General features: G+C 48.6%; 7 protein-coding genes across 7 annotated transcripts; 4 read left to right on the forward strand and 3 right to left on the reverse strand.

The window, feature by feature from the left end:
• Positions 1–252: 252 nt before the first annotated feature.
• Positions 253–1,673, forward strand: fen1 (multifunctional nuclease RAD27; the record flags this gene model as incomplete). The annotated part of the gene is made up of 5 exons (XM_057295650.1): positions 253–265; positions 315–400; positions 462–490; positions 527–1,088; positions 1,152–1,673. 5 exons carry the CDS (start codon positions 253–255, stop codon positions 1,671–1,673), a joined length of 1,212 nt encoding a protein of 403 aa, XP_057143532.1.
• A 2,189-nt stretch (positions 1,674–3,862) lies between these two features.
• Positions 3,863–5,111, forward strand: N7519_008878 (histone H1/H5 family protein; the record flags this gene model as incomplete). Its single annotated transcript, XM_057295651.1, has 7 exons — positions 3,863–3,938; positions 4,034–4,059; positions 4,214–4,236; positions 4,344–4,474; positions 4,620–4,738; positions 4,794–4,919; positions 4,986–5,111. The coding sequence occupies 7 exons, from the start codon at positions 3,863–3,865 to the stop codon at positions 5,109–5,111; spliced, it is 627 nt and encodes a 208-aa protein (XP_057143533.1).
• Positions 5,112–7,318: 2,207 nt separating this feature from the next.
• Positions 7,319–9,978, forward strand: N7519_008879 (1-phosphatidylinositol-4-phosphate 5-kinase; the record flags this gene model as incomplete). The annotated part of the gene is given in 4 exon segments (XM_057295652.1): positions 7,319–8,433; positions 8,481–8,844; positions 8,886–9,743; positions 9,757–9,978. 4 exon segments carry the CDS (start codon positions 7,319–7,321, stop codon positions 9,976–9,978), a joined length of 2,559 nt encoding a protein of 852 aa, XP_057143534.1.
• Positions 9,979–11,469: 1,491 nt separating this feature from the next.
• On the reverse strand, positions 11,470–13,398 carry N7519_008880 (putative transcription initiation factor TFIID subunit 12; the record flags this gene model as incomplete). Its single annotated transcript, XM_057295653.1, has 3 exons — positions 11,470–11,724; positions 11,790–12,089; positions 12,118–13,398. 3 exons carry the CDS (start codon positions 13,396–13,398, stop codon positions 11,470–11,472), a joined length of 1,836 nt encoding a protein of 611 aa, XP_057143535.1.
• A 3,163-nt stretch (positions 13,399–16,561) lies between these two features.
• On the reverse strand, positions 16,562–18,510 carry N7519_008881 (uncharacterized protein; the record flags this gene model as incomplete). The annotated part of the gene is made up of 7 exons (XM_057295654.1): positions 16,562–17,032; positions 17,086–17,199; positions 17,342–17,536; positions 17,587–17,864; positions 17,924–18,190; positions 18,251–18,351; positions 18,377–18,510. The coding sequence occupies 7 exons, from the start codon at positions 18,508–18,510 to the stop codon at positions 16,562–16,564; spliced, it is 1,560 nt and encodes a 519-aa protein (XP_057143536.1).
• Positions 18,511–19,703: 1,193 nt separating this feature from the next.
• N7519_008882 (uncharacterized protein) lies at positions 19,704–20,553 on the reverse strand (the record flags this gene model as incomplete). Its single annotated transcript, XM_057295655.1, has 3 exons — positions 19,704–20,013; positions 20,068–20,433; positions 20,489–20,553. 3 exons carry the CDS (start codon positions 20,551–20,553, stop codon positions 19,704–19,706), a joined length of 741 nt encoding a protein of 246 aa, XP_057143537.1.
• Positions 20,554–21,089: 536 nt separating this feature from the next.
• Positions 21,090–23,189, forward strand: N7519_008883 (proteasome regulatory particle lid subunit RPN3; the record flags this gene model as incomplete). The annotated part of the gene is made up of 5 exons (XM_057295656.1): positions 21,090–21,378; positions 21,445–21,573; positions 21,652–21,736; positions 21,805–22,945; positions 23,046–23,189. 5 exons carry the CDS (start codon positions 21,090–21,092, stop codon positions 23,187–23,189), a joined length of 1,788 nt encoding a protein of 595 aa, XP_057143538.1.
• Between the last annotated feature and the right edge of the window lie 34 nt (positions 23,190–23,223).

Consider the following 23,223-nt stretch of genomic DNA (forward strand, 5'->3'; position numbering starts at 1 on the left):
ACCGGCCGGTTCTGGCCCGAATTACTCATTACGGGTTGGCCGCCTGAGGCAGACATGCATATTCAGGCGTAAATAAGGCAGGAATGGGCCTGGGCTTGACCGGTCACCTGATCTTGTGGTACGCTATGCCCGATTAAGTTTAAATGGTGTCGCGCTTCCAGCCCAGCGCGTTCGCGTACTGCGACAGGTCAAGCTTAACTCTCTACACAGACACCAGATTCCAACTTGAGACAACCTGAGCTCGCATCCAAGATGGGTATTAAGCGTAAGTATATATTCTTCATTATTCTCGCCTCTTTGCTAAATAAGTCCAGACCTGTACCAGGTGATCTCCGAGAATGCGCCCGATGCGATCAAGACGGGCGAGATCAAGAACCACTTCGGCCGCAAGGTCGCAATTGTATGAGTTGTATAACCTGCGATATATTTTCAGATGCTGACATATAAACTCTTCGAATTAGGATGCGTACGTCATTGGATCACCGTCCCGGTAGCTCAAGGAGCTCTAGTTGCTAACCCAGAATAGCTCGATGAGCATCTACAGTTTCCTGATCGCCGTGCGCTCGGAGGGCCAACAGCTCATGAGTGAGTCTGGCGAGACCACATCCCATCTGATGGGCATGTTCTACCGTACTCTGCGGATGGTGGACAACGGCATCAAACCTCTGTACGTTTTCGACGGAGCCCCGCCGAAGCTAAAGTCTGGTGAATTGGCGAAGCGTGTTGCACGCAAGGCTGAAGCAACCGAGGCCCATGAAGAGGCCAAGGAAACTGGAACTGCAGAAGATATCGAAAAGTTCTCACGACGGACTGTCCGCGTGACGCGTGAACACAATGCGGAGTGCAAGAAGCTCCTTGGACTGATGGGAATTCCTTTCATTGACGCGCCGACGGAAGCCGAAGCACAGTGTGCTGTCCTGGCTCGTGCGGGTAAGGTGTACGCAGCTGCGTCAGAGGATATGGATACATTGTGCTTTGAGTCGCCGATTCTCCTACGCCACCTGACGTTCAGTGAGCAACGCAAGGAACCTATCCAGGAGATTCACCTAGATCGAGCGCTTGAGGGTCTCGATATGGACCGCGCACAGGTGCGCCATCCTACATAGTTCTGGTACGCGTAATCACAATTGCTAACTACGTCTACCATGCAGTTCATCGATCTCTGCATTCTTTTAGGCTGTGACTACCTGGAGCCTATTCCCAAGGTGGGAGCCACCACTGCTCTCAGCCTAATCAAAGAGCACAAGTCTCTGGAGAAGGTGCTGGAGTTCATGAAAAATGATCCGAAGAAGAAATTCGTAGTTCCTGAGGACTGGCCCTACGAAGATGCGCGAGAACTTTTTATCAACCCGGACGTCCGGCCTGCCGACCATCCCGAATGCGACTTCAAGTGGGAAGCCCCCAACGTTGAGGGCCTGATTGAGTTCCTGGTTGGGGACAAGGGCTTCAACGAAGACCGTGTGCGCAATGGTGCCGCCCGTCTGTCGAAGCACCTCAAGACCGCTCAGCAATCCCGGCTGGAGGGATTCTTCAAGCCTGTCGCCCGCACTGAGGATGAGAAGGCGTCGCTCAAGCGCAAGCACGACGAGAAGCTGCAGCAGCAAAAGAAGAAAAAGAAAGAGGAGGCCAAGGCTAAGAAGGAGGCCAAGGCGAAGCCGCGTGGAGCGGCCTAGTTTGTTGGCAAGAGATGCTTCTTCTTTTTTTCCTTTAAAAACAACTTACGATGCAAAATTCTTTCCTGATCTAACATGAGCTGGACTGGCGTGGGCGTTCTGTGGTTTATTTGTTTCATTATTTCTTATTATTTTCGGAGAATGTCCGTTTCGCCTCAAGATCGGGACAGGGCATGAAGTTCCGTGTATCATAGCAAAGGTGATCTGATTTGAAACAAAACTTGAGGATTATGTATTCCGATGCTTCTCCATTGTTCCAATAACTGTTTCCAGCCCCTTGGAGGCCAGGATCAGACAAGATCAAGTAAAGCAGATACCGACATTTCTTCTGATCCTCGTGGCCACGGTTGATGGGAAGGTCCAAAAGCTGTAAATTTGTTATCTCCCATCTGTTCTTCATATATGAGCATACCAGATCTCCTTTGCAGGTGTTCTGGTGTCGCCACCTTAGGGGTGTCGATATCCAATGTTCGCGTACAGTGTTATATAGATCGGGCCCGATTAGCGAGATTAATCGAGGCCTCACAACATCAACCACTGATCTTCACAAGGGAAAGCAGGAGACACCTCGAATACAGAAAATATATGCTGGCATCAGTTACCATGAGCAATTTACATCCTCAAAAGATGCAGAAATAGTCCACGTAGTGCAGGATCAGCGTTCTCACCAGCTAAGCCCTTGATTCGACGCGCCGGTTGCGCATGCAGACACGATGATCCCCGTCGCACAGCTACGCTGATGGACCAATAATTGGGGTCATACGGTCCGCAAGTCGGAGTTTAATGGGGTTGTATTTTTATTTTATTATTATCCGTTTGTGTTGGTTCGGCGTTGGAGCAAAACGGGCTCAGATGGGTCCCTATACATCGCGGTCGATCCCAGGCCTAAGGTTTGTTGTTTCTTCCCGGTAACTTTATGAGTGTGTATCAGCGGGGAACGGTGGGATCGGGGCTATTCTGCGTCTTTTATTGGTTGTGTCTGCTGATCGTGATGTGACTATATGTTGGCAGTGGCGGTGCAGGTGCTTCCAAGTTTCCCCTCTCTTGATATATATCGCGTGCCACCCTGATTTTGAGTGAAGTTGGGCTTCATAAATGTCCGGTTTACTATGGAACTTCTCGTAGCTAGCAATTTAATATGTAAAGTTTACAAAAATATATCCATTTGGCTTGCCAGGTTCGATAATATGTATGTCATCACTGTTGCTTCATAGGTGTACGTTGTACATGCTAATTCCGCCATTATTATTCCATTACTGTCTACCTAATCGAAAGACACTGAATTATTCATTATTATTCACAATTCATTGGAGATAGTAGTACATACCTGTCCGTAGTAAAAGTGGTGTATACGAGTGTCGACATCATCACGGGGTTGTACCATGGAAATCGAGTCTTCAATAACGTGACCTTTTCAGCACGAGGCAATGCAGGTCCAAGCAAGGAGGGCTGCGATGCATCAAGGAACCTTATATAAGAAGGTACTATAAGGATGATTGCGTTCTTCGGATTCCTGCAAGAAGGGTGCCCCCGAGAATGGTTACCCCAGATGGCATTGGAATGTATAACAGAAAGGATCTCCCAGAGAGACACAGAGAGATATGCTCCAGGGCTCCAAAATAGAGTATGCGCGATTTCTATCGGGACGCGTAGAAGTAGTCTACCACTCTACCACTCTACCAGTCTACCAGTCTATCAGTCTATCAGTCTATCAGTCTATCAGTTTATATGAATATTATCGCGTTATAATATTGCAATGTCTTCTGTTATTCTAATAAATACATATGTATCCAAAAGAAAGACAAGTCAGACATCTCGATATTCTTAAGTATGTCATACAAAATAGAGAGAATGTGTAGACCAGCCATTCGTCCAAGTCAACACGCGCGAAGAGACTGCAAAAGAACACAGAAGAGAAACACCACATTAATATCAAAAGAAAAACCAAGAAGATAATATAATTCTAGAAAGAAAATCCTAAAGAAAAGTGCTTTTTTTTTTCCCTGATGATCTTGTCAACAACCGGTCGCCTATAAATCACGGATGCCCCGCGGCCTTCCCTTTCCCTCTGCCCTTTTCTCTTCTTCTTCTGCTTTCACTCTTACCACCTTTTCTCTTCTAAAGTCATCTCATCCCTTGACAACTTGCCCTTCTTCATCTACTCCTTTTCTCACTTTAAATCATCAACCATGCCTCCCAAGAAGGTTATGAAGGTTACCAGCGCGCCCAAGAAGGCGGCGCCTGCTCTTCACACTTCCTACCGTGGTATGTTTTCACTGATCCTGATTGCCCACCATATCGCGCAAAAGCGATATGGATATGGTTCCAGTCGCGAGCATCTGCTGATTCCATCCATACAGATATGATCAAGGATGCCATTATTAGTGTGAGTTGATCACTGCCGGCGCGAACTTGTTGTGATTCGGGTGGCGCGCCCGACCGTGACACGTCTTTGCCTTTGGGCATGGACAACCACAACAAAACCAATTATTAATTTTGTTTTGGTTTTCATTGCTGACTTGAGTCCTTTCTATGTATAGCTGAAGGAACGCAATGGTAGCAGGTATGTTTTGTGGTGTTTCCTTCATCGCCGATGCCTCTGGGATCAGCCCGGATTTTTGCGCCGTTTATTCCAGAAACACGTCACTAACTGAATCTCTCCTATTTCAGTCGCCAGGCTATCAAGAAGTACGTTCAGTCCAACAACAAGATCAACGTCACTTCCCAGAGTGTCTTCGACTCTCAGTTCAACAAGGCTATCAAGGCCGGTGTTGAGAAGAATGAGTTCACTCAGCCCAAGGGTAAGTCCTTCTTTTTATATTTACCCTGCGCGCATTGATTTTTACCCTACTCTGCGAGATTCGATTTAACTGCTGCGTCTTGCTGCATGTGTTTTGGATGGTTTCATCCGTTATTTGGCCATCTAACTGACGCGTCGCCCTCTAGGCCCATCTGGTCCCTTGAAGCTTGCGAAGAAGGAAGTCCCTGGCAAGGTCACTCATAAGCCTGCCGCGAAGCCTGCCGCCAAGGCCCCTACTAAGGCCCCTGCTAAGCCCGCTGTCAAGGTAAGCTCTCATCGCGAGGATGGATTCCTATGTTCCCTGCTAATCGCAATCGAAGGCCGCCAAGGCTGGTCCTAAGAAGCCTGTCTCACCGAAGGCTACCACTACCAAGAAGACTGCGGCCAAGAAGACCGCCACCAAGCCCAAGGCCAACACTGGCAAGGCCCGCAAGACTTCCGTCGCCGTAAGTTGATTCCGGATGTCCAGTCCGTCTCCCCCTTGATCGACCCGTTACTGACGAACATTCCAGGCCCCTGCTGTCGTTGAGCAGCCCAAGATTCTGGGAAAGACCAAGTCTGGCCGTGTCACCAAGACGACTGCCCCGCAGCCAACATCCACCCGGGCAGCCCCCAAGAAGCGGACTACTAAGAAATAGAGGGTTTGATGTCCTCTTGTTTTTTTTTCCCACTAGGCTGAGCTCTCCCCATATTTTCACGTGCGCATTTCCAGGGAGAGTACCTGGTTCTGATTCCTTTCTTCTCTTGTAATTTCTTTCTTTGGACTCACTGATCTCTGTGGCTCCGATGGTTTCCTTGGCTTTTTGGTTGCTTTTTTTTTTGGCTTTTTGGGTATCTTCGTTATTATGGTTTTGCTTTTCGAAGTTGAAATGGATGGCGTCCTGCGGTGGGTTTTGCAATGGGGAACTATGGTCTTCTTATTACCTTGATATTGTGATTAGTTCCATTGTCAGTGTGGAATTCAAATTGGTTTTGGTCGAATCTGGTTATATTGTAGAGCTGGTACTATGTAAACTGTCGACCGCGTATATTGTAAGATTGTAAACAAACTGTAGATCTCTCCCTTGTCCCGTCAGTGTTTCATTTTATGTTTTATCTTTGTGCATATGTATTCTTTGTATCTCTGTATCACTTGGTCTATTAGACTGAAATAAGTATTATTCATTATTCTCATTGGAATTTTGTTCTATCGCCGTTGAGGTACATATGTAGTCATTGAACCCAGGTTACATATTCGAGAGAATTCGTGAAGTCGGAAATCAATAGAGTACAGTATAATTTGTAGACATGATCATATTGAAAAAGCTATTCTAGAAGATGTTGCCCTAGTAATAAGATCTAGGTTGAGCCACTTTATACAAGGACCGTGTCCATTCACTCCCAGAGTGATTGTAAAACACAGTCTTTTTAGTCATCTTCATGTTCCTTCAGAACACTGTACATGTCTGATCGACCAAAACACTGCCCCATGCTCCTTTGTCTGCCCTTCATGGAAATAGCCTGCAGCCTGCAGTCGGCTCACCGCATCAACAGCAAGATCATCGGGCCTGGGATATTGAATATTTATCCATCTACTTAATTGGGAAGCACTAGAAGATTAGGATTGCGGGGCATAACTGTGAGCTATGGTACATGACTGATAGATAACTCTGATATGGATGGGATTAGGGCTTCAAAGATCAGCACATGGATGCTGAGATATCCCTACAGTGTGTCTATTTTTAATATCGGCACGGGTGACAGTTGTTTCCCGGAGACATTTGTTTCTCGGAGACGGAGATGCCGGTTAAAGAGGATCTTTACTATATTCAATGTCTCTTTGTACAAGTGGAGAATTTCCCCTGTGGCGCAGATACGGAAGATTTTATTATACTATTTTTGGAATTACCTTGTATACAATATGCAAAGTACAACATACAATATACAGATATTGGGAGATGTTAGAGTATATCTACCTAGGTAATTCTATAAGGAGTATATATCTCTAAATAGAAGACAAAAGAAAAGAAAAGGGCCAGGAACAGATAGGCTGACTTTTAATTGGTTGCCACCTGGTCCAAGGGGGTATTGGTCCAGATATCCCAGGGCAATATATGTTATCTTATGTGCTATGTGACTATATCTATATTATACCTTTGATATATACATATACATATATATAGAGATATAGAGACTAGTACTCCATATAAAGGTTGGTGCAACAATCTCCTTGCATAACCAACTTGGAGGGGTATTAGAGCCCAACGAAAGATAGTTAACTATGTAGTTATAGAAGACAGTAACAGAAGGAAAAAGAAATACACAACTATACATATATATGTACTTATGTAACTAGTACACTACACGTATGAAATGATGTGATAAACCGCTGTCATAGAACATCCGAGTTTTTATGCAGTAGCCTGATACCCTTGGTATTTATGATATGACAGTAATTCATATAGAAATCTCTAAACAATTAAATAAAGCCTTCTATCAGAATATAATATACAGTAAATATCTATATTACATTCAAATATATACAATTATATACCATTATCTATACAGAAACAAAATTCAAGTAGAAACATGTGAACGGTCCACGTCCGATGTTCTCCATACGTGTAATTCTTCTCTCCCAGACAACCATCTTCCCCCCCCCCATATTTCCCCATTTACCCTCCCCTTTCCCTTGCATTGAATTATGTTAAGTTGAATACCCTCGCCCTGGGGCTCTATACTCTCTTTGTTTCCTTTCTGGAACTCCCGTCCGGTTCACAACTTTCCTGGATCTCCGCCAATAAGGGCGACTGCCGTCACTTCGGGTTGCCGGTCCACGCAGAACTCACGTCACTGAAATTTCAACATGCCAGCCTTCTCCAACGACGTCTCCTACCAGACTGCCACTGCCACAGCCACCCATCCTCGCTCGTTCGAATCATCCCGAAAGTCGCACGACAAGACCCCCGTTGGAAATACTTTCCTGTGGACCAACTGGCCCAACGGCAACGACGCGAATCACGATCATCAGAATGACCGACACCTTCTGACCGACCTTAAGAACGGCAGTGCATACTCCCTGAATGGCCCTCGCTCTAGTGTCGGCTCGTACACGCGCGACCCGCCCCTGTCCAAGGACGGCAGCATGCATTCGATAGGCAATGGATCCATGAGGGATCCCCGCGAGAACGGCCGCCCGTCAGCCATGCTGGACCGTAAACCTTCCGACACTGGACCCGGTGCTATTTCCACAACGGCATCCCCTTCTAGCCAACAACCTAATGGCACTGCAAATGGCCGGCCTGTCCAGGGGAAACTCATGGTCAATGGAGACGTTCACCCACCCTACGCCGACGAGTCGTCGATCTCGCCATCGGCCTCGCTCTTACAAATCCCGCAGCAGGATGAGACCGGTCGTTATTCTCCAGACCCTGATCGCTTGACACCGAGCTCGAAACCCGGCCAACCACGCCACTCCTCCCCTCCCGCCTCATCCATACTCGACGCCGCCTCCGTGCCAGAATCGCAGAACTCCAGTATGCGACAACGACATTCATTGCAGGTTCCGAGAACGCCTAGTGTTCGACGAGATAGCCGAGAATACCCCGATGATGCTGCGTACAGCACTGGCCGAATGTCACCGACGACCGGCTTCCGACGCGCGTCAGTCGGTCTAATTAGAAGGGCAACGAAAAACAGCACCCACCAAGATATCACTCTGGATGAGGCACCGCCGGATGAAGATGCGGCCCGATGGGCCGAAGCTATCAAACAAAAGCGAGCCTCGCGACGACGCCGCGAAGAGGAGGACGACGAGCGGGTGATTGTGGGCACCAAGGTGGACCAAAACCACGTCAACTATGTGACGGCATACAACATGTTGACTGGTATCCGCTTCACGGTCTCGAGAATCAATGCGAAAATGGACCGAGAACTCACCTCGGCGGACTTTAATGCCAAACACAAGTTCTCCTTTGACATGTGTGCACCCCTCCCAATGTTGACAATTTGGACATGACTGACAGTAGCAGAACCGGAAACGAGCTGATTCCCTCCGCAAAATATGACTTCAAATTCAAAGACTACGCACCGTGGGTCTTCCGACACCTTCGCGCCAAGTTCCGTCTCGATCCCGCCGATTACCTCATGTCCCTCACAAGCAAGTACATTCTATCGGAGCTGGGCTCCCCCGGCAAGAGCGGGAGCTTCTTTTACTTCTCCCGCGACTACAAGTACATTATCAAGACCATTCACCACTCCGAGCACAAGCTTCTCCGGAAGATTCTTCCTGAGTACTACCGACATGTGGAGAACAACCCAAACACACTCATCTCACAATTCTACGGATTGCACCGAGTCAAGATGGCGTACGGCCGAAAGATCCACTTTGTCGTGATGAACAACCTGTTCCCGCCCACCGGGATATCCACCAGACATTCGACCTGAAGGGGTCAACGATTGGTCGTGATCTGCAGGAGTCAGATCTGGAGAGAAACCCCAGAGCAACTATGAAGGACCTGAACTGGGTTCGTCGTAACCGTCACTTGGAATGTGGCCCGTCAAAACGAGATTTCTTCATTGAGCAATTGAAACGTGACGTTGTGTTGCTCCAGAGACTCAAAATCATGGACTATTCTCTTCTGGTAGGAATCCATGATGCTGGCAGGGGCAATGAAGAGAAACTGCGTGACAAGACTCTTCAGGTGTTCCAGCCAGGAGGCAACCGCGAAGAGGATACGACTCCCAACAACCTGATGCGCACTCCATCGAAATTGGAGAATGAACGCAAGGCCCGGGAGCTGCGTATGCTTATCAAACGTGAACGGCCTGTTCCATTGGACAAAGCAGCTGCGAAGATGCCAGATGAAATCCTCGATGAACGGAAATATCATGTCTTCTACGCGGATGATGGAGGTTTCCGGGCCACTCATGAGAATGGCCAACCCGGCGACGAGATCTATTACCTCGGTATCATTGATTGCTTAACTCATTACGGGACCACCAAGAAACTGGAGAACTTTTTCAAAGGACTCTCGCATGACCGGACACAGATTTCTCCGATCCCGCCAGAGAGCTACGGAGAGCGCTTCATTAATTTCATCAAGGGAATCACCATGTCGAGGGAAGAAGCCGAACGACGACGCGAGTCTCGAATCTCCGCGTCCGGTGCACCTCAGCAATCGACCGAAAACCCACGTTCGAGATCCTCGTCTGTCGAGCGAACAATGCAGGCAGCGGAGAAGGAAGCATCGAAAGACGTGTCCATCACGCATCCTCGAACGTTAGCCACTGTTTGGGACCCAGCAGATGCCGGGGGGCCCCGGTCCGACTTCGACTCTCCCCATCGTGGATGAAGCCGGCGAGGCAAGCAGTGTCGGAGGGCGCAGCTCACACAGCCGACACGGCCCTCCAGCATCAGACAAGGAATTGCCCCCTGTCCCTCGTGACGCTCCACCGGCAACTCCCAGCAAAGGCAAGGATGTTGATCGGCGCAATTTCCTGGCTCCCAGTGCGGCCCGACGTTAGCCCTTTGCAGCGACTGGCATACTCTTGATACCTTCATTCGTCCCTTTATCTTGTTTCCTTTTTTGTTTTGCTTTGTATTCAGCGAGATATCCCCCCTTGTTGCTCTTGATAGAACTACCTATTTTGTTTCCTCAGCATGGGTCTGCGCGAGGCATATCATCTTCCTATCCTCATACTTTTCCCAAACATTTTCCGCAAGAACCTGATGTTCACGAGTGACATGTGTATAATTTCTGTTGTTGAGCGATCCATCTCCGTCTCTTCGTGTGTTTCCTGTTTACCTTTGCCTGGATTACTCGGAACATTTGGACAAAGCCCAAAGCCGAAGCCGGAAGGCTCAACCTCACCGACTCCTCTGTTCTCTTCGCCATCTCGAACGCCTTCATTCTCTCTAGCCTTGCTTACCACGACCCTGTACCTCTGCGGACCACCTGTGGGCTGTACAAGTTCCACCCTCCTTGGTCGAACATATCATTGCCACACTCTCTATATCATAACCAGACCTCATCTCCAGCCCAATAAGTGCTATCGTCATATCCTGTGCCAGCGTCACATCGATGATCCAATCTTTTCACCAACCATCCCATTTCCTTTTTTCATTTTTCACTTTATTTTGTTCTCAAAGAACGCCTTCACAGCTAAAGACTAGCGCCGGCCCCAGAATCCGGCCTCACTCCGTTCATCGAACGCTTTTTTCCTTATTGTATCTCTCTTGTGTTACTCGTTTCTTTGTTTCCTCTTTGATTTGCATGTTCCTCGATCGCGTCTCTCTCCATACCCTGTACCAACCACTATACCACATGTTTTCTCTCGATATTCGTGCTTCTTATTTGCTGAGGGTGATCAACTTAGCAGAATTCAGCGTGGGAACTTCCTTACTACTTCTTCTGTTGTATGCTTCTGTAGATGGTAAAGCCAACGGGCTGCTTTATAGCACACTCCGTGAACACAATGTACGGACAGTAACTTCGTATTTACGTTGCGCAGGTGCTATACTATGGTGACTACATGCTTCGCTCAATATGCCTATATCTTCTCCAGCCCGGAGTAGACAAACGCAGAACCCAAAGCCAGCACATGCGTACGATTACCAGCATACGGACCGAAATTAACCTAGATAAGCCAGGATAGGCAATTCATTATTCAAGCGCAGCATAAACTGGGCCGCAAGAAAGCAATCATGGACCTAAGTAAGAGACCACTAAAAAAACCCCGTTTCAACCATGATGGAACGCGAGCAAAACAAGATCAGAAAAGATGTGTAAGACCTGCCCATTCATCACGCAGACGCCATATTCTCAAGAGAATCAATAGAAAGTGTAAGATAGAAACAGAAAAAAGAGAACGAAAAGAAACACCCCCATTTGACCTCCGAGGAAGGACCATGAAACGTAAAGCAAAGCGTAGTATGCAGCATAACCGCAAGAAAAGACAGAGCCCGGCTGCACGTCAGATCGCGACAGCAGCCGTGATGCAAGTTGCATCTGCATCTTACTCGTTCTTGCCCTGAGTGACCTTGGCAGCCTGGATAGCCGACATCTTCTGAGTCCAGCCCTGGGTAGGCTGGGGCTTCTTGACGGTGCGGAGATCATCGGTCGAGAAGCCGGATATGCGCATGTTGTAGTTGCGCTCGAGGACGAGCTGGATATCGCGCAGCTCGAGGGTCGAGGAAGGGCGCAGCTTGGCGAGACGACAGGCTTGGGTGACGACTTCGTCGACGAAGTCATCGGCCATTTGGAGGATGAACTGGGAAATGTTAATATTGATCTTATCTTTATTTGTCTCTCACTTTGGAAAAAGGACAAGCTTACCTCTTCCGCATCGGGAGTCAGCATTTCTCCTTCGCCGCCACCGGTGACCTGGCGCACGAGGATGTCGAGCATCTTCTTGCTCAGAACGCGCTGGCCTTCACCTTCCAGGACGTAGCCCGGGTGTTTCTGGATCGCGGGCTGGCCCATCATGCCCATGGCGCCGTGGCTGGGACCGCCGGACAGAGAGGGACGAGAGCCTGGCATCGAGACTGGCTCGGGGGTCGAGACGTGCAGGTTCTTGGGGATTGCCATGTTAGTGTTGCGGGTCGAAGCCTCGCCTGGACGGTTGGCAAGATAACCCTGGGGGGTGAGCCTGCTGGTTGGCCGCCTGTTGGTTCATTGTTTGTTGTTGAGGGGTAGGGTTGGTGTAGGTTTGTGCAGCTTGTGAGATAGCAGCTTGGTGTGAGAGAGGACGAGGCGGGCCTTGGTTCACCTGCTGGGGAGGCCCGGGTGGTGTGGGAGTGGAACTGTCAGGATGGGGGTTTTGGCTGAAAGTGACTTGCCCTCCTGGAGTTCCTTGCTGGGATGGTTGCTGTGGACGTTGCACCTGAGGCAGTGGCGCACTGATTGGCACTGGAGTATTTCCAGCAGATTGGGCGGAAGGTGCTTGACCAGGCTGAGAAGTAGAAGGGGACATGGCAGTTTGGCGTGCTGCGTTGACCGCCGAGTTGATAGTATGGGGAGCTGGGGGTTGAGGCTGCCCTGATTGCATGGCATTTGCTGCCGCTCCTGCCTGGGCATTTGGTACACTTTGAGTTGACACGGGAGGTGCGACTTGGGCTTGGTTCATATTAACAGGTGTATTTGCCTGTCCTGCCTGATTCATCGCTTGATTCTGTGGGTTCTGCTGTGACTGAATCTTGAAGCTTTCTTGCTGTTCCTTGAACTTGTTCAAGAACTCGCTACCCTCTCGGAAGAGCTTCTCAGCCGCCAACTGTCGGTTTTTGAATTCTTGCATTTCCTCTTGGCTCATATTGCCCTGAGCCTGCCGCTGAGCATATGACGAACGAAGATCAGCCATGCGGGCCCGGCCAACCTCCTGCTTCTGGAGAGCGATACCATATCGCAACCGAGCCTCGGGTATCCATGTCTGCACCTGCTCGGGGGTCACGTTCGGAGGCAGGAAGAAATTAAGCGCGCTAACCCGTGCTTGAATTTGCGGGATGAGCTGGTTGATCGTCTGCGGGTTGTTGGACTGCGTTCGCTGGACCGGTTGTCCCTGCGGTCCCTGCGTACCTTGAGGACCTTGTACTGACTGAGTCTGCTGCCCCTGTTGTGGCTGTTGTCCTGGCTGTCCCTGCGCCGCTGCCTGCTGCTGCTGGTGCTGTTGCATTGCCTGCTGTCGGTTCTGCTGGAAAACCCGCATTCCCTTCATCAAATTCTGAGACAGCTGCGAGAGTTTCGTATGCGCCTGTTGGTATTCTTGGGTCTGTGGATCGCGGGTGTTGAGCAGATCCCAGAGACTGCGCACTAGCTGGGTATGCTGGGCCTTCTGCTGGTCACTGAGGTGCGGCAGCTTCTGCACTTGATCGGTTCGAATGAGGTTTGAGTGCTGCGGCTGCTGCGGGGCACCCATTGGCTGGCCAACCTGGCCCTGAGACCCGTCCATCTCCGCGATGATGTACTGGGGCTCTGCGGGGGATTCAAGGGCACGAGGAGTTGGGTGTTGGAGACAGGATAATCGAGGTAAATTGTTTGTGGCTTTAGATATGGCCGGTCGCAGTTGCCTATCTAGGTAAATATTAAGCGAGGCTATACTCCAGGGTTATATCGCACAAGGTGGGATAAGTCCGAATGCAATGGACCCTAGGCTTTGGCAGATTACAACTTTTGACGGCGGTGATGGAGGTTGGGCCCGGTCTTGGCAACCGCTCTTTAACAGACTGTTCTGTTAAACTACAGCCATTCATGGATATACATTAATTAATTGAGTTGGTAATTTGTATAGCTTCTTTATTGCCTGTAACATTCTTTGACTTTTAGGGCAACTAACCTATGTGGTGTTGCAGTGGTATCATATACATTACTCCTATTACTCCTATTACTCCTGGAGAAAGCCTTAAAAAGGCCCCGGGGGCTTTAACTTGCCTCTCCCGACCGCCTTAAGGCGGTCAACCCTGGAAGTTCAGGAGTAAAAATCCGAGCACGGACCACTATCACGTGCCTGATCGCAAGAGATCTATAGTTCAGCGAGTGTTCAAAGCAGTGGTTTTCACTCTGGCTTTATTGGTTATATTTCATTTGCAGTGCACAATGCATTCAACTGGAGGAATAGTTATTTCTTTAAAGTACATGATATCATGTTCATGAAAACCTTGAAGACCGTCTGTTGTTACAAAAAAATGGCTTTGACCTCGAAGCAAAGCAAGACATCCCTGTTCCTGGTCTCCAAATCAATATTTTCGCCAGAAATTAGGGCAAGCAGCACACTAGCTGGCTTAAAGGATGGTGATTTTCTCTGATGATGCACTAGTCCACGCCGTACAATAGTATCCTACGACTTCCTTTTACAACACCTATAATGCTCCATTTCAGGTCAGAATCCAACTTACTCCTTGATGAACCAACTTCTTCTCCCCTGAGGCAAGCTCCAGCTCAATTTTCCACTCGATATCTATTCGCGGGATTGATAGAATGTTCAGGGCATTGGTGACTTAGCCCCAGGACTCATGTCAATATAAACCTAGTTCACACCACATGTCTGAGGGGTCTTTTACTGGGCATTCATTACTGGGCATTCATTAAAGTCCCATCAGTTGAAACAATATACAACACCAATCATTCACATACTCAATAACGCCATCATGGGCTCAACTGGTTCGATTCATTGCCGTCGAGGACACGCAGGTACATCTTGCCTAATTGGTGGACACCACTCCGGGCGTTAGCCGAAACAGCGCCTAATAGCGGAGATATTGACATCTACGCAATTGAAAACGCCGTGCTCGACGGGTGTATGGTGAATGAACCCATGCATTTCAAGCAGCTACTCTACTCAATTTCACAAGAGCATTACAACTAGATATATCTGTTGTCTAGGACCGAACTACATGGATCATGGAAAGGAAGGTAACCTCCGATCCTTTTCACCTAGCCACGAACTGCTTTACGCGGTCCTCATCTGGCGGAGATCAATATCCCCAATGTACGCAGGACTGCACGAGCCACAGAATAGTCGGCCGCTTATGCGTCCTTGTTATATCTATTAGTAGTCTTTTTAGTAGTCTTTTTTTCTAGATATTTTCTCCCTTCTCAATCAATACACAAGCTCCAAGCGCCCCTACCTTCTGTGGAATTCCTGGGAACATAGAGAATTGGGGCGCAAAAGCCTAATATACTGTTAGAAGCAAAATAATGATCATAAAGGTGCTACTTACTCCGGAACATCATGAACGAGTTAAGTGGTCGTACCTCGGTAGGCCGGTTTCCTCTGTGGTTTAGTTCGGGGGAAGGGAGAGAGAGAGAGAGAGAGAGAGAGAACTCGAAGCCATCGAGGTATTGGAGAAGCTCCCAACAACCGTTGTAAACTTTAGGCCCGATGATAGGGACTCCAGGTTGCGTAGAGAAAAGGATTATAAGTGAAAGGTAAATCAGGGAATCACTTTCAGAGCAAGTGGCCAACAATACATGAAGTCATTAGAGAGACCTCTCCAGGTGATAAGCCCTATAACGCCACTAACTGGAAAAAGATATCTCAAGGACATGTAAAGGCACTTAGAAAGATATGTGAAAAGACGTCTGAGAGAGATGTAAAAAAAGAGATCTGAAAAAGCATCTGAAAAAGCATCTGAAAAAGCATGCATCTGAACGTTTTCTACATATAAAGTCTCATATACTATCTTAGGCCGGATAAATTAGATTATTATGGCCTACATTTTCAAGGACAGAAGCCGCATACGCGGTCGACCACCCTCAGTCGTTATTTATGACTTGAGATCCGCGGAGCAAGGCATAATCTGAGGCTGAAGTTTCGACCTATATATGTTCCTCTCCCTCTCTTCCCCCGAACTAAGCCACAGATGACATGGGATGTACCATCCATGGATGGATTTCCTCTGCCACTTCTTCCAAAGTTGGCTTTCATTTTCCGGTTTAGTGCTCACCTCCTGCCGCTTTTTGCTCACTGAACAAATCATAAGCGTAGAGGTGGTGAACAGCCCGCAGAAGACACAATAAAATGCACGACGCTAGCCCCGTTCACGTGCCATCATCCTCTCTTAATTGCCTCCATTTTCCCATCAAAAAGCACTGGTATCTGTGACCGTTTATCGTAGTTTAACTTGCTGCACTTAATTGTGTGCTACAATGGAATTTACTATTTTATCAGCCGATCAGCACTACAGCACTACATTTCATACTACGTGCTCCTGGGAATACTCCTTCTACTACACCATGATCTCCTAATGAGGCCCTGGAGGACTGCTAATGTCAAAATTCAAGTACCTCTGCGGAATAGATCCCAACTGAGATCCTCCGTTCACCTCAAACCATGTACTCTTCCATAAGCAGGGTCTTCGAATTACCTCAAACAAAACCCTTCAATGGCGAATCTTGAAAACAACCTGAACGGCAATAGAAGTGACCTTCAGATGGCCAGATGCCAATAGGTTTTTGATTGAATTAGCTCTCATTGATCGAATTGGATGAGGCTACACACTACCAGGAACTGGGAAGAGAAAGAAGAAAATCTTAATCATTCTAACTAACTAGCAAAAAGCAGGCATCTATAGAGATGGGGCCATCTCAACAAAATTATATGCCTTGGCAACTAACTACCTGTTCCGTTCACTGCCTAGTTCGGATATTTCCCTCTTATTATCCGCAGGAAGTTCCAAACACATGTACATGTCCCCGCGCAACTCAGAGCGCCCATCTCTGGCGCCCACTGGAAGCTCAGGCATCGGCTGCACTGGGTGTGTTACAATCTCAGGCTCACTCAATTTCGCATTCTTTTGCTTCTTATTCCTTGCAATGAAGAACCACAACAAGCCTATAATCAGGGCTAGGCCAGCCACGCCACCGGCAACCCCTCCAGCGATGGCACCCCTGATCGTTGGATCGGATGTGTTGACTTCCTGTGGCTCGGATGTGGAAGAGGTTTCGTTATTAGCGGTAGTATTGGTTGTTGCCTCACTCTTTCCAAATAGGTTTCTAAGGGCTGAATCAGCCCATGGTGAGGGGGATGGAGAGGCCTTGATATCGCTGGCCGTCGAAGAAGATAGGGAAAATGAAGATAGGGCGGGCTGTTCAGCTATTAATCTGTTGAACTCGGCTTCGAAGGGGATAGAGTACTCACATCAAACGACGATCGTGTCGCCTCAGATTGAGCGTCATATATGAAGGCTGGAGCATCGTAACAACCTGCCTTGCCATCATCTGCCCAGGCACGTCTTCCGCCAATTCCAAAGATCTGGCGCCCGTATGTCGCACATGTGAGAGTCAGGCGGGGGTCGTCAAGAGGGGGCGGCAGAATACCATTTGAAGGACGGAATTGATAAGTAATTTCTACAAAGTGTCAGGCCGGTGCGTGGGGATCATGATAGAAAGCATACCACATACACATCCAGAATAGTGTCTTTGGATTTCAGGTCTGCCCCTCCAAGAACATATATCTGATATGAGGACGAGGATTCGTCGTGCTGCACAGAGGCACAGAATTGTGTTCGGGACGCTACAGTTCCCGTCGTGGACTGGTTATACCATTTTGCCCCAGCAATGTCATACACTTGGACATGGCTCCATGGGTTCTGAGACCTTGATTAGTATTCTGATTTTAACAGGCATTCCCAAAGCTTACCGAGCTCATCGTAGCGTTTATTCCATCCTTAATGGAGGGAACATCGCCACCAATATACACCAAAATTCCCCTGTCGCCAACTGGCACGTATGAAAGTGAACCTTCTTCGACAGCTTCGTAAGGCCCGTCGAGAGATGTGTACTGCCCGGTTGTGGTATTTAATTGAATCAGCCCCGTGGCGTATTCCCTTGTTGAGTCTGTGATTGAAACTGTCGTACCACTAGCCCGATAACCACCTATCCAAAAACCGGCTTGGATAGCAGGCGCATTCGTATACACTGCCAGAAAGCTGATATCAGAACCACGTCTCGGTATACCGATTTGGACTTCAACGTACCACCGTACTCCAGCCGCGAGGGCTGAATGGTGCCATCCTGTTTGCCCCACAATTTGTCTTTGACAGTATAGGTCCAGATCGTGTCTTCGGAAGTGATGTTGTCCAGAAACCTGCCTCCATACTGGTACAATGTCGAGTTTTCCGCGTTGGACCAGAGCGCCATGTCTTTAATCTTGGGAACGTCGGTGTCTATCTTGGTCATTTTATAGTTCTTGCCCTCGGAGGTGGAGAAAGAAGACGTGAGATCGAGCGTCACGAGATAATTGTCTAAGAGGCAGCATAAGTATACTAGGTCAAATTGGCGAGAAACAGCTTCAATTGACTTACTCGAAGCGTCGCCGTCATCTGGAATGAGTCCTCCATCGAGACCAACCATGTACAAAACATTGTTAGCAATATCCGCTACACAATCGATAAGCATCCGGGGTCTAAAATCGACTTTTCTCCACATACCTCCAAATCTGTAACTGCGACAGAACCCCCCCAGATAGATCCGACAAAGCTGTGCTTCTGGCAAGATTTATGACTCCAGCGGTTGCGAAAGAGGGAGGCAATACCCAAAGTAACATAAACCACCAAACCGCCATCTTGGCCGTTGCTTCGTAGCAAACATCCAAGTGCTAAAGAGAGTGGGAATTTTTCAGGGCCTAAGATGACACGGGCTGGGGAGCTCCATTTATGTTGTACTTCTCAATCACGGCGCAACCAGGAAGCTAGTGCACACAGGAAGCAAGTCCACTGGGCCTCAATCTTATTACTACTATCAAGGGCGACAAGAGTTCCAAAATTAGTCGTGTTAAGCGCTTGGGTCTTTTATTTAGGTGCCGGGTATGCAGATCAGAAACCCTGAACCAATCGACCTAGCAGAATATCCACGCTAACTTGACGGCGCGTGCGCCATGCAGTGTGCAGCAAAAAGGCCCCTCAGATAGACAGCACGGCTTTTCTTCTCATGAAACGGGAAATTTAAAACGTCAATCATTATTTGACACAGCCGATGACTTCAGTCCTAGTGTCATAAGTGGCTAGCGCTTCGACATTCTTGATCAATTGTGTTTTTGGACCATAACACATCAGAGGAACATCGTGTAGAAATTTTTCAAGGCAAAATATTGCACGGCATTTACTAGCAGGTGCTTATCGGATTGTGAGTGATCCCGAGGTCTGTAGTAAATTATGTAAGAACTGACGGAGTTCGCGAGACTTCAGGTCATTGTTTTGATAGAATAAATACAACCATTTGTCAAATGCCTTAATGCCTTATTTTTTGGGACTTTCTGGCTTAAGATTTGAACAATGGATAGACATCGATAACTATTTATTACTATCGTAAATCATGATCAGCTGTATCATACACATCTCTCATGGCTAACTTGGCATGAAGAATATGGGCACCAGAGATTGCTGGTGGTGATGACCTTGACGCAGGACGTTGCATTTTGATAACAATTGGAAGCGGCCCAGCAGTAAGCTTTGCTCAGAACAAAGGCTCAGTATGAACAGCAGCCTGCAGCGCTGAGGAGTCCATTCTGGCCGAGTATGACAACTTCAGACCCTGTTGTTGCCAATAACCACTGAAGACATGACTAACAGGGCCCCGGGGTAAACCAGGGATAAGCCATCAACCTGTAAAGCTCTTTCTTGAGAGAAAAAGATGTGGAATCCATTCGGTGATGTCCACTGAGCATAATGTCGCTTTTCTGATGGGTAGGGAGACAGACAAGATGCCAATAGAAAGTCTTCCATAATGCAGGAATATAACCATGGCAGAGGAAAATAATCAGCCTATCAAACCACCAAGGTCTCGATCCATGCCTGTAACCCGTTCTTCTAGCCTTCGCTTCCTCTGCTCCAAGTCTCGGATTTCGGCCAGCTCCCGCTCAATATCCTCATCAGTGACCTCTGGGATCTCAGGTTGTGCCACAGGTGCCGAAGGAAAATCATCTTCATCATCTCCATAGGAGTGTCTCATTTGATCTAGTTCTGCAGTGTTCGTTGCAACCCGACCTTCCAACTGCGCTATGGACTCACTGATCATCTCATGCCGATAACGAAGGTTGGCAATCTTTTCCTGTGCACCGGCAACCGGACTTTGAGCTGGTTAGATTAAACAAAAAGGCATTATCGCATTATGTGGCACTCACTAAACATTGCACAGGATCTCGGCCCCCCGGAGGAGCACTTCAATATTGACCTCCCCGCGGGGTCCTCTAGTTGAGGTGCCCGCTGATCGCTTGATCTCTTCCATCATATCATGCCCCAGTACTCTTGCCACTGCGGACTGATTACGGTTGTCCCGCGCCGAATAAATGCGGCTTGCCATCGACTCCCTTTCGGTCTCAGCGGGGAACATAGTCCCGCGTCGTGTGGCGCGTCTTTGTGATCCATGAGCCTTGGTAGAGGGATCAACCTGGAAGAGTGCTCGTTCGTGGGCTTCTGTGTCGCGGATCAAGGCTGTGATGTCGTGGGAGCCCAATAGCGCAGTGGTGAAAATACGTGGGGGAGGGAAACTGGACGCTTGCGTTAGACAAAGTAACATGGTTGAGGGGTGTCATGAGCACAAACGGCAAGTCAGCAATAGCATTGGAAGAGAGCGTAATCTGCTCTAGGTGGGAATTGAGTAGTGACATGTTTGCGCGTATCCTGAAGCTCTGGATTGTGATGGATAAGTAGTCGGATGCTCTACACTTCACCGCAGTGTTTACTCCAGGAAAGCTGCATATATGCCTGAGGCATTATATTCAGAATGTGTCAGCAACTACGTTTAGCCACGCTGAAATTGATTGAATACGATAGCGTCAGATTGATTCCAATTTACAGGATTTTCTCCTTTATTTTGCTTATTTTTTTTTTTCAACATCCTTTTGTCCTCTTTCTAATAGCTTCGATAGCAAAAGTGCCGAGTTGAGGCCGCCCGGTAAGCTCCACTGACTAAGCGCTCATCTGGTCTCTTGCGCCCGTTCATCCCATCTCTTGACATCACATCACCCATCCACTTCATCCATCTGTCCGCACAAGTTTTTCTTCTCCATTCTCGTGATATCGGCAGCTTGGCTCTCTTGAAATTGCTTTTCTGCTTTCTGTCTTCATATCGTGCTCACTCACCCTTCCCCCCTACTTCTTCCGATAGCTTGGTGGCCCAGCTGAGCTTGACAGCTTGAGAAAGATGCCGGCCGAAAGGCGTTCTTTGCGATCAAACAATAAATCCGACTCCTCTTCATCCGCTAACGGTGAAAAGGCAAACTCGAACTCTCAGAGCTCGGGTGCGAAAGACAAGGCGCCCACCACTCGTGCCGCCGCCAACAAGGTCAAGTCAGCTCCGACCAAGAAAGACGCAAAGGGCGCATCAAACGGCAAAATGGGAGAGGATGATCAGTCGCATACAAATGGGTCAAAGTCAACCGAGAACGGTGTGAATGGATCCGAAGATGTTGAGATGGGAGAGGATACGGCAGGTGCGCCTACATCCTCATCCAACACCAGCAAGGACCGCAAAAGTAACGAGAAGATGACTGTTGTAGTGCCCCCAACCAAGGGTTCCAGATCGTCCGGCAAGGATAAGGAGGAGGATGTGACGATGGAAGGTGCGGAGGAAGGTGATGTTGAGAACACCGAGCCAGAGGTCGACCCGACAATCAAGGCCATTCAAGGTTCGTCTAGTCTTCTTCCTTGCTCAACATAAGTCCAAAATTTTTAACAATGAATGTCTTTGTTCGGCATGGGTTTAGACATCAAATCCAACTTCACCTTGCTCGAGCGAGCCGTTGCCCACTTCGACCCCAGATTTACGCTCCGTGTTCTTCGATCGATATCGTCTATGCGGAAACACCTCACCCGGAGGTCCTCGCCGAAGTCATTGTGGAAACCTATTCCGCTTCTAGTTCGACCGCCTCGTTCCTGTTGGAAGCTCTTGGCCAAACCAATGCTTTCGAGAATGCTCCGGCCAACTCACAGATGGAGGTTGACTCGGATAAGAAGCCCATCCCCAAGGAGACCCTTGCCGAGGTGGATGCATATCTCTCTATTCTCGTCCAGATATACCTGTTCGACCAGCGGGAGATTCAGAAGGGAGCCCAGTTCTCGACAAGCTTGATCGAGCGCCTGCGAGCACTGAACCGTCGTACGCTGGATTCGCTCGCCGCCCGTGTGTACTTTTACTACTCTCTTTTCTTCGAGCAACTCGCTCCGCTCCCTCCTTCGCCTGCAGCGGCTGTTACCACTATCCGCCAGCCATTGTTGGCGGCGCTTCGCACGGCTGTGCTTCGGAAAGATGTCGATACACAGGCTACTGTGATGACCTTGCTGCTTCGCAACTACCTGTCCACGTCTCATATCTCACAGGCAGATCTATTGATCTCGCACAACCCATTCCCCGTGGCTGCGTCTAACAATCAGATTGCTCGGTATATGTTCTACCTCGGCCGCATCCGTGCCATCCAGCTGCAATACACTGAGGCTCATAGTCATCTGATTGGGGCTACCCGCAAGTCGCCTGCTAGCCAGGTTGCTCGTGGGTTCTACCAGGCTTCCCACAAGTTGTTGGTCGTTGTCGAGCTGTTGATGGGTGATATTCCTGACCGCGCAGTCTTCCGCCAGCCGGCCTTGGAACGGGCGATGCACCCTTATCTGCTGCTTTCTCAGGCAGTCAGTGTTGCTGATCTGGATGCGTTCCTCAACATTGTCAACACCCACAGCGAGACTTTCCGGAAGGATGGCACATACACATTGATCTTGCGTTTGCGGCAGAATGTCATCAAGACCGGTATTCGCATGATGTCGCTCTCTTACTCCCGTATCTCTCTGCGGGATATCTGCCTTCGTCTCGGACTCGACAGCGAAGAATCTGCCGAGTACATTGTGGCCAAGGCTATTCGGGACGGGGTCATCGAGGCGACGCTCGATCACGAGCACGGCTTCATGAAGAGCAAGGAAGTGGGTGATATCTACGCCACCAGAGAACCTGGCGAGGCGTTCCACGAGCGTATCCGCGCCTGTCTAGCGCTCCACGATGAGAGTGTTAAGGTATGTTACTTTCATCTCCGTCGCTGCACATTTTTTTTTTAAGAAAAAAATATTCTTTTTTTATTTTTGCCCTTGCTAACATGGACTCGTCCGATCACAGGCCATGCGTTTCCCCATGAACCAGCACCGTCTGGAGCTCAAGAGTGCCCAAGAAGCTCGGGAACGGGAGCGCGAGCTTGCCAAGGAGATCCAAGAGGGAGACATGGATGATGAAGATGCGGGTGGTGATTTCGATGCCATTTAAAGAGGAGTGTGGTCCATAATCGATACAGCATTTT

The sequence above is a fragment of the Penicillium mononematosum genome, assembly GCF_028829835.1.
Source record: "Penicillium mononematosum strain IBT 11891 chromosome Unknown utg000005l:1.0-9366267.0:1.0-9372171.0, whole genome shotgun sequence".
Classification (NCBI taxonomy): domain Eukaryota; kingdom Fungi; phylum Ascomycota; class Eurotiomycetes; order Eurotiales; family Aspergillaceae; genus Penicillium; species Penicillium mononematosum.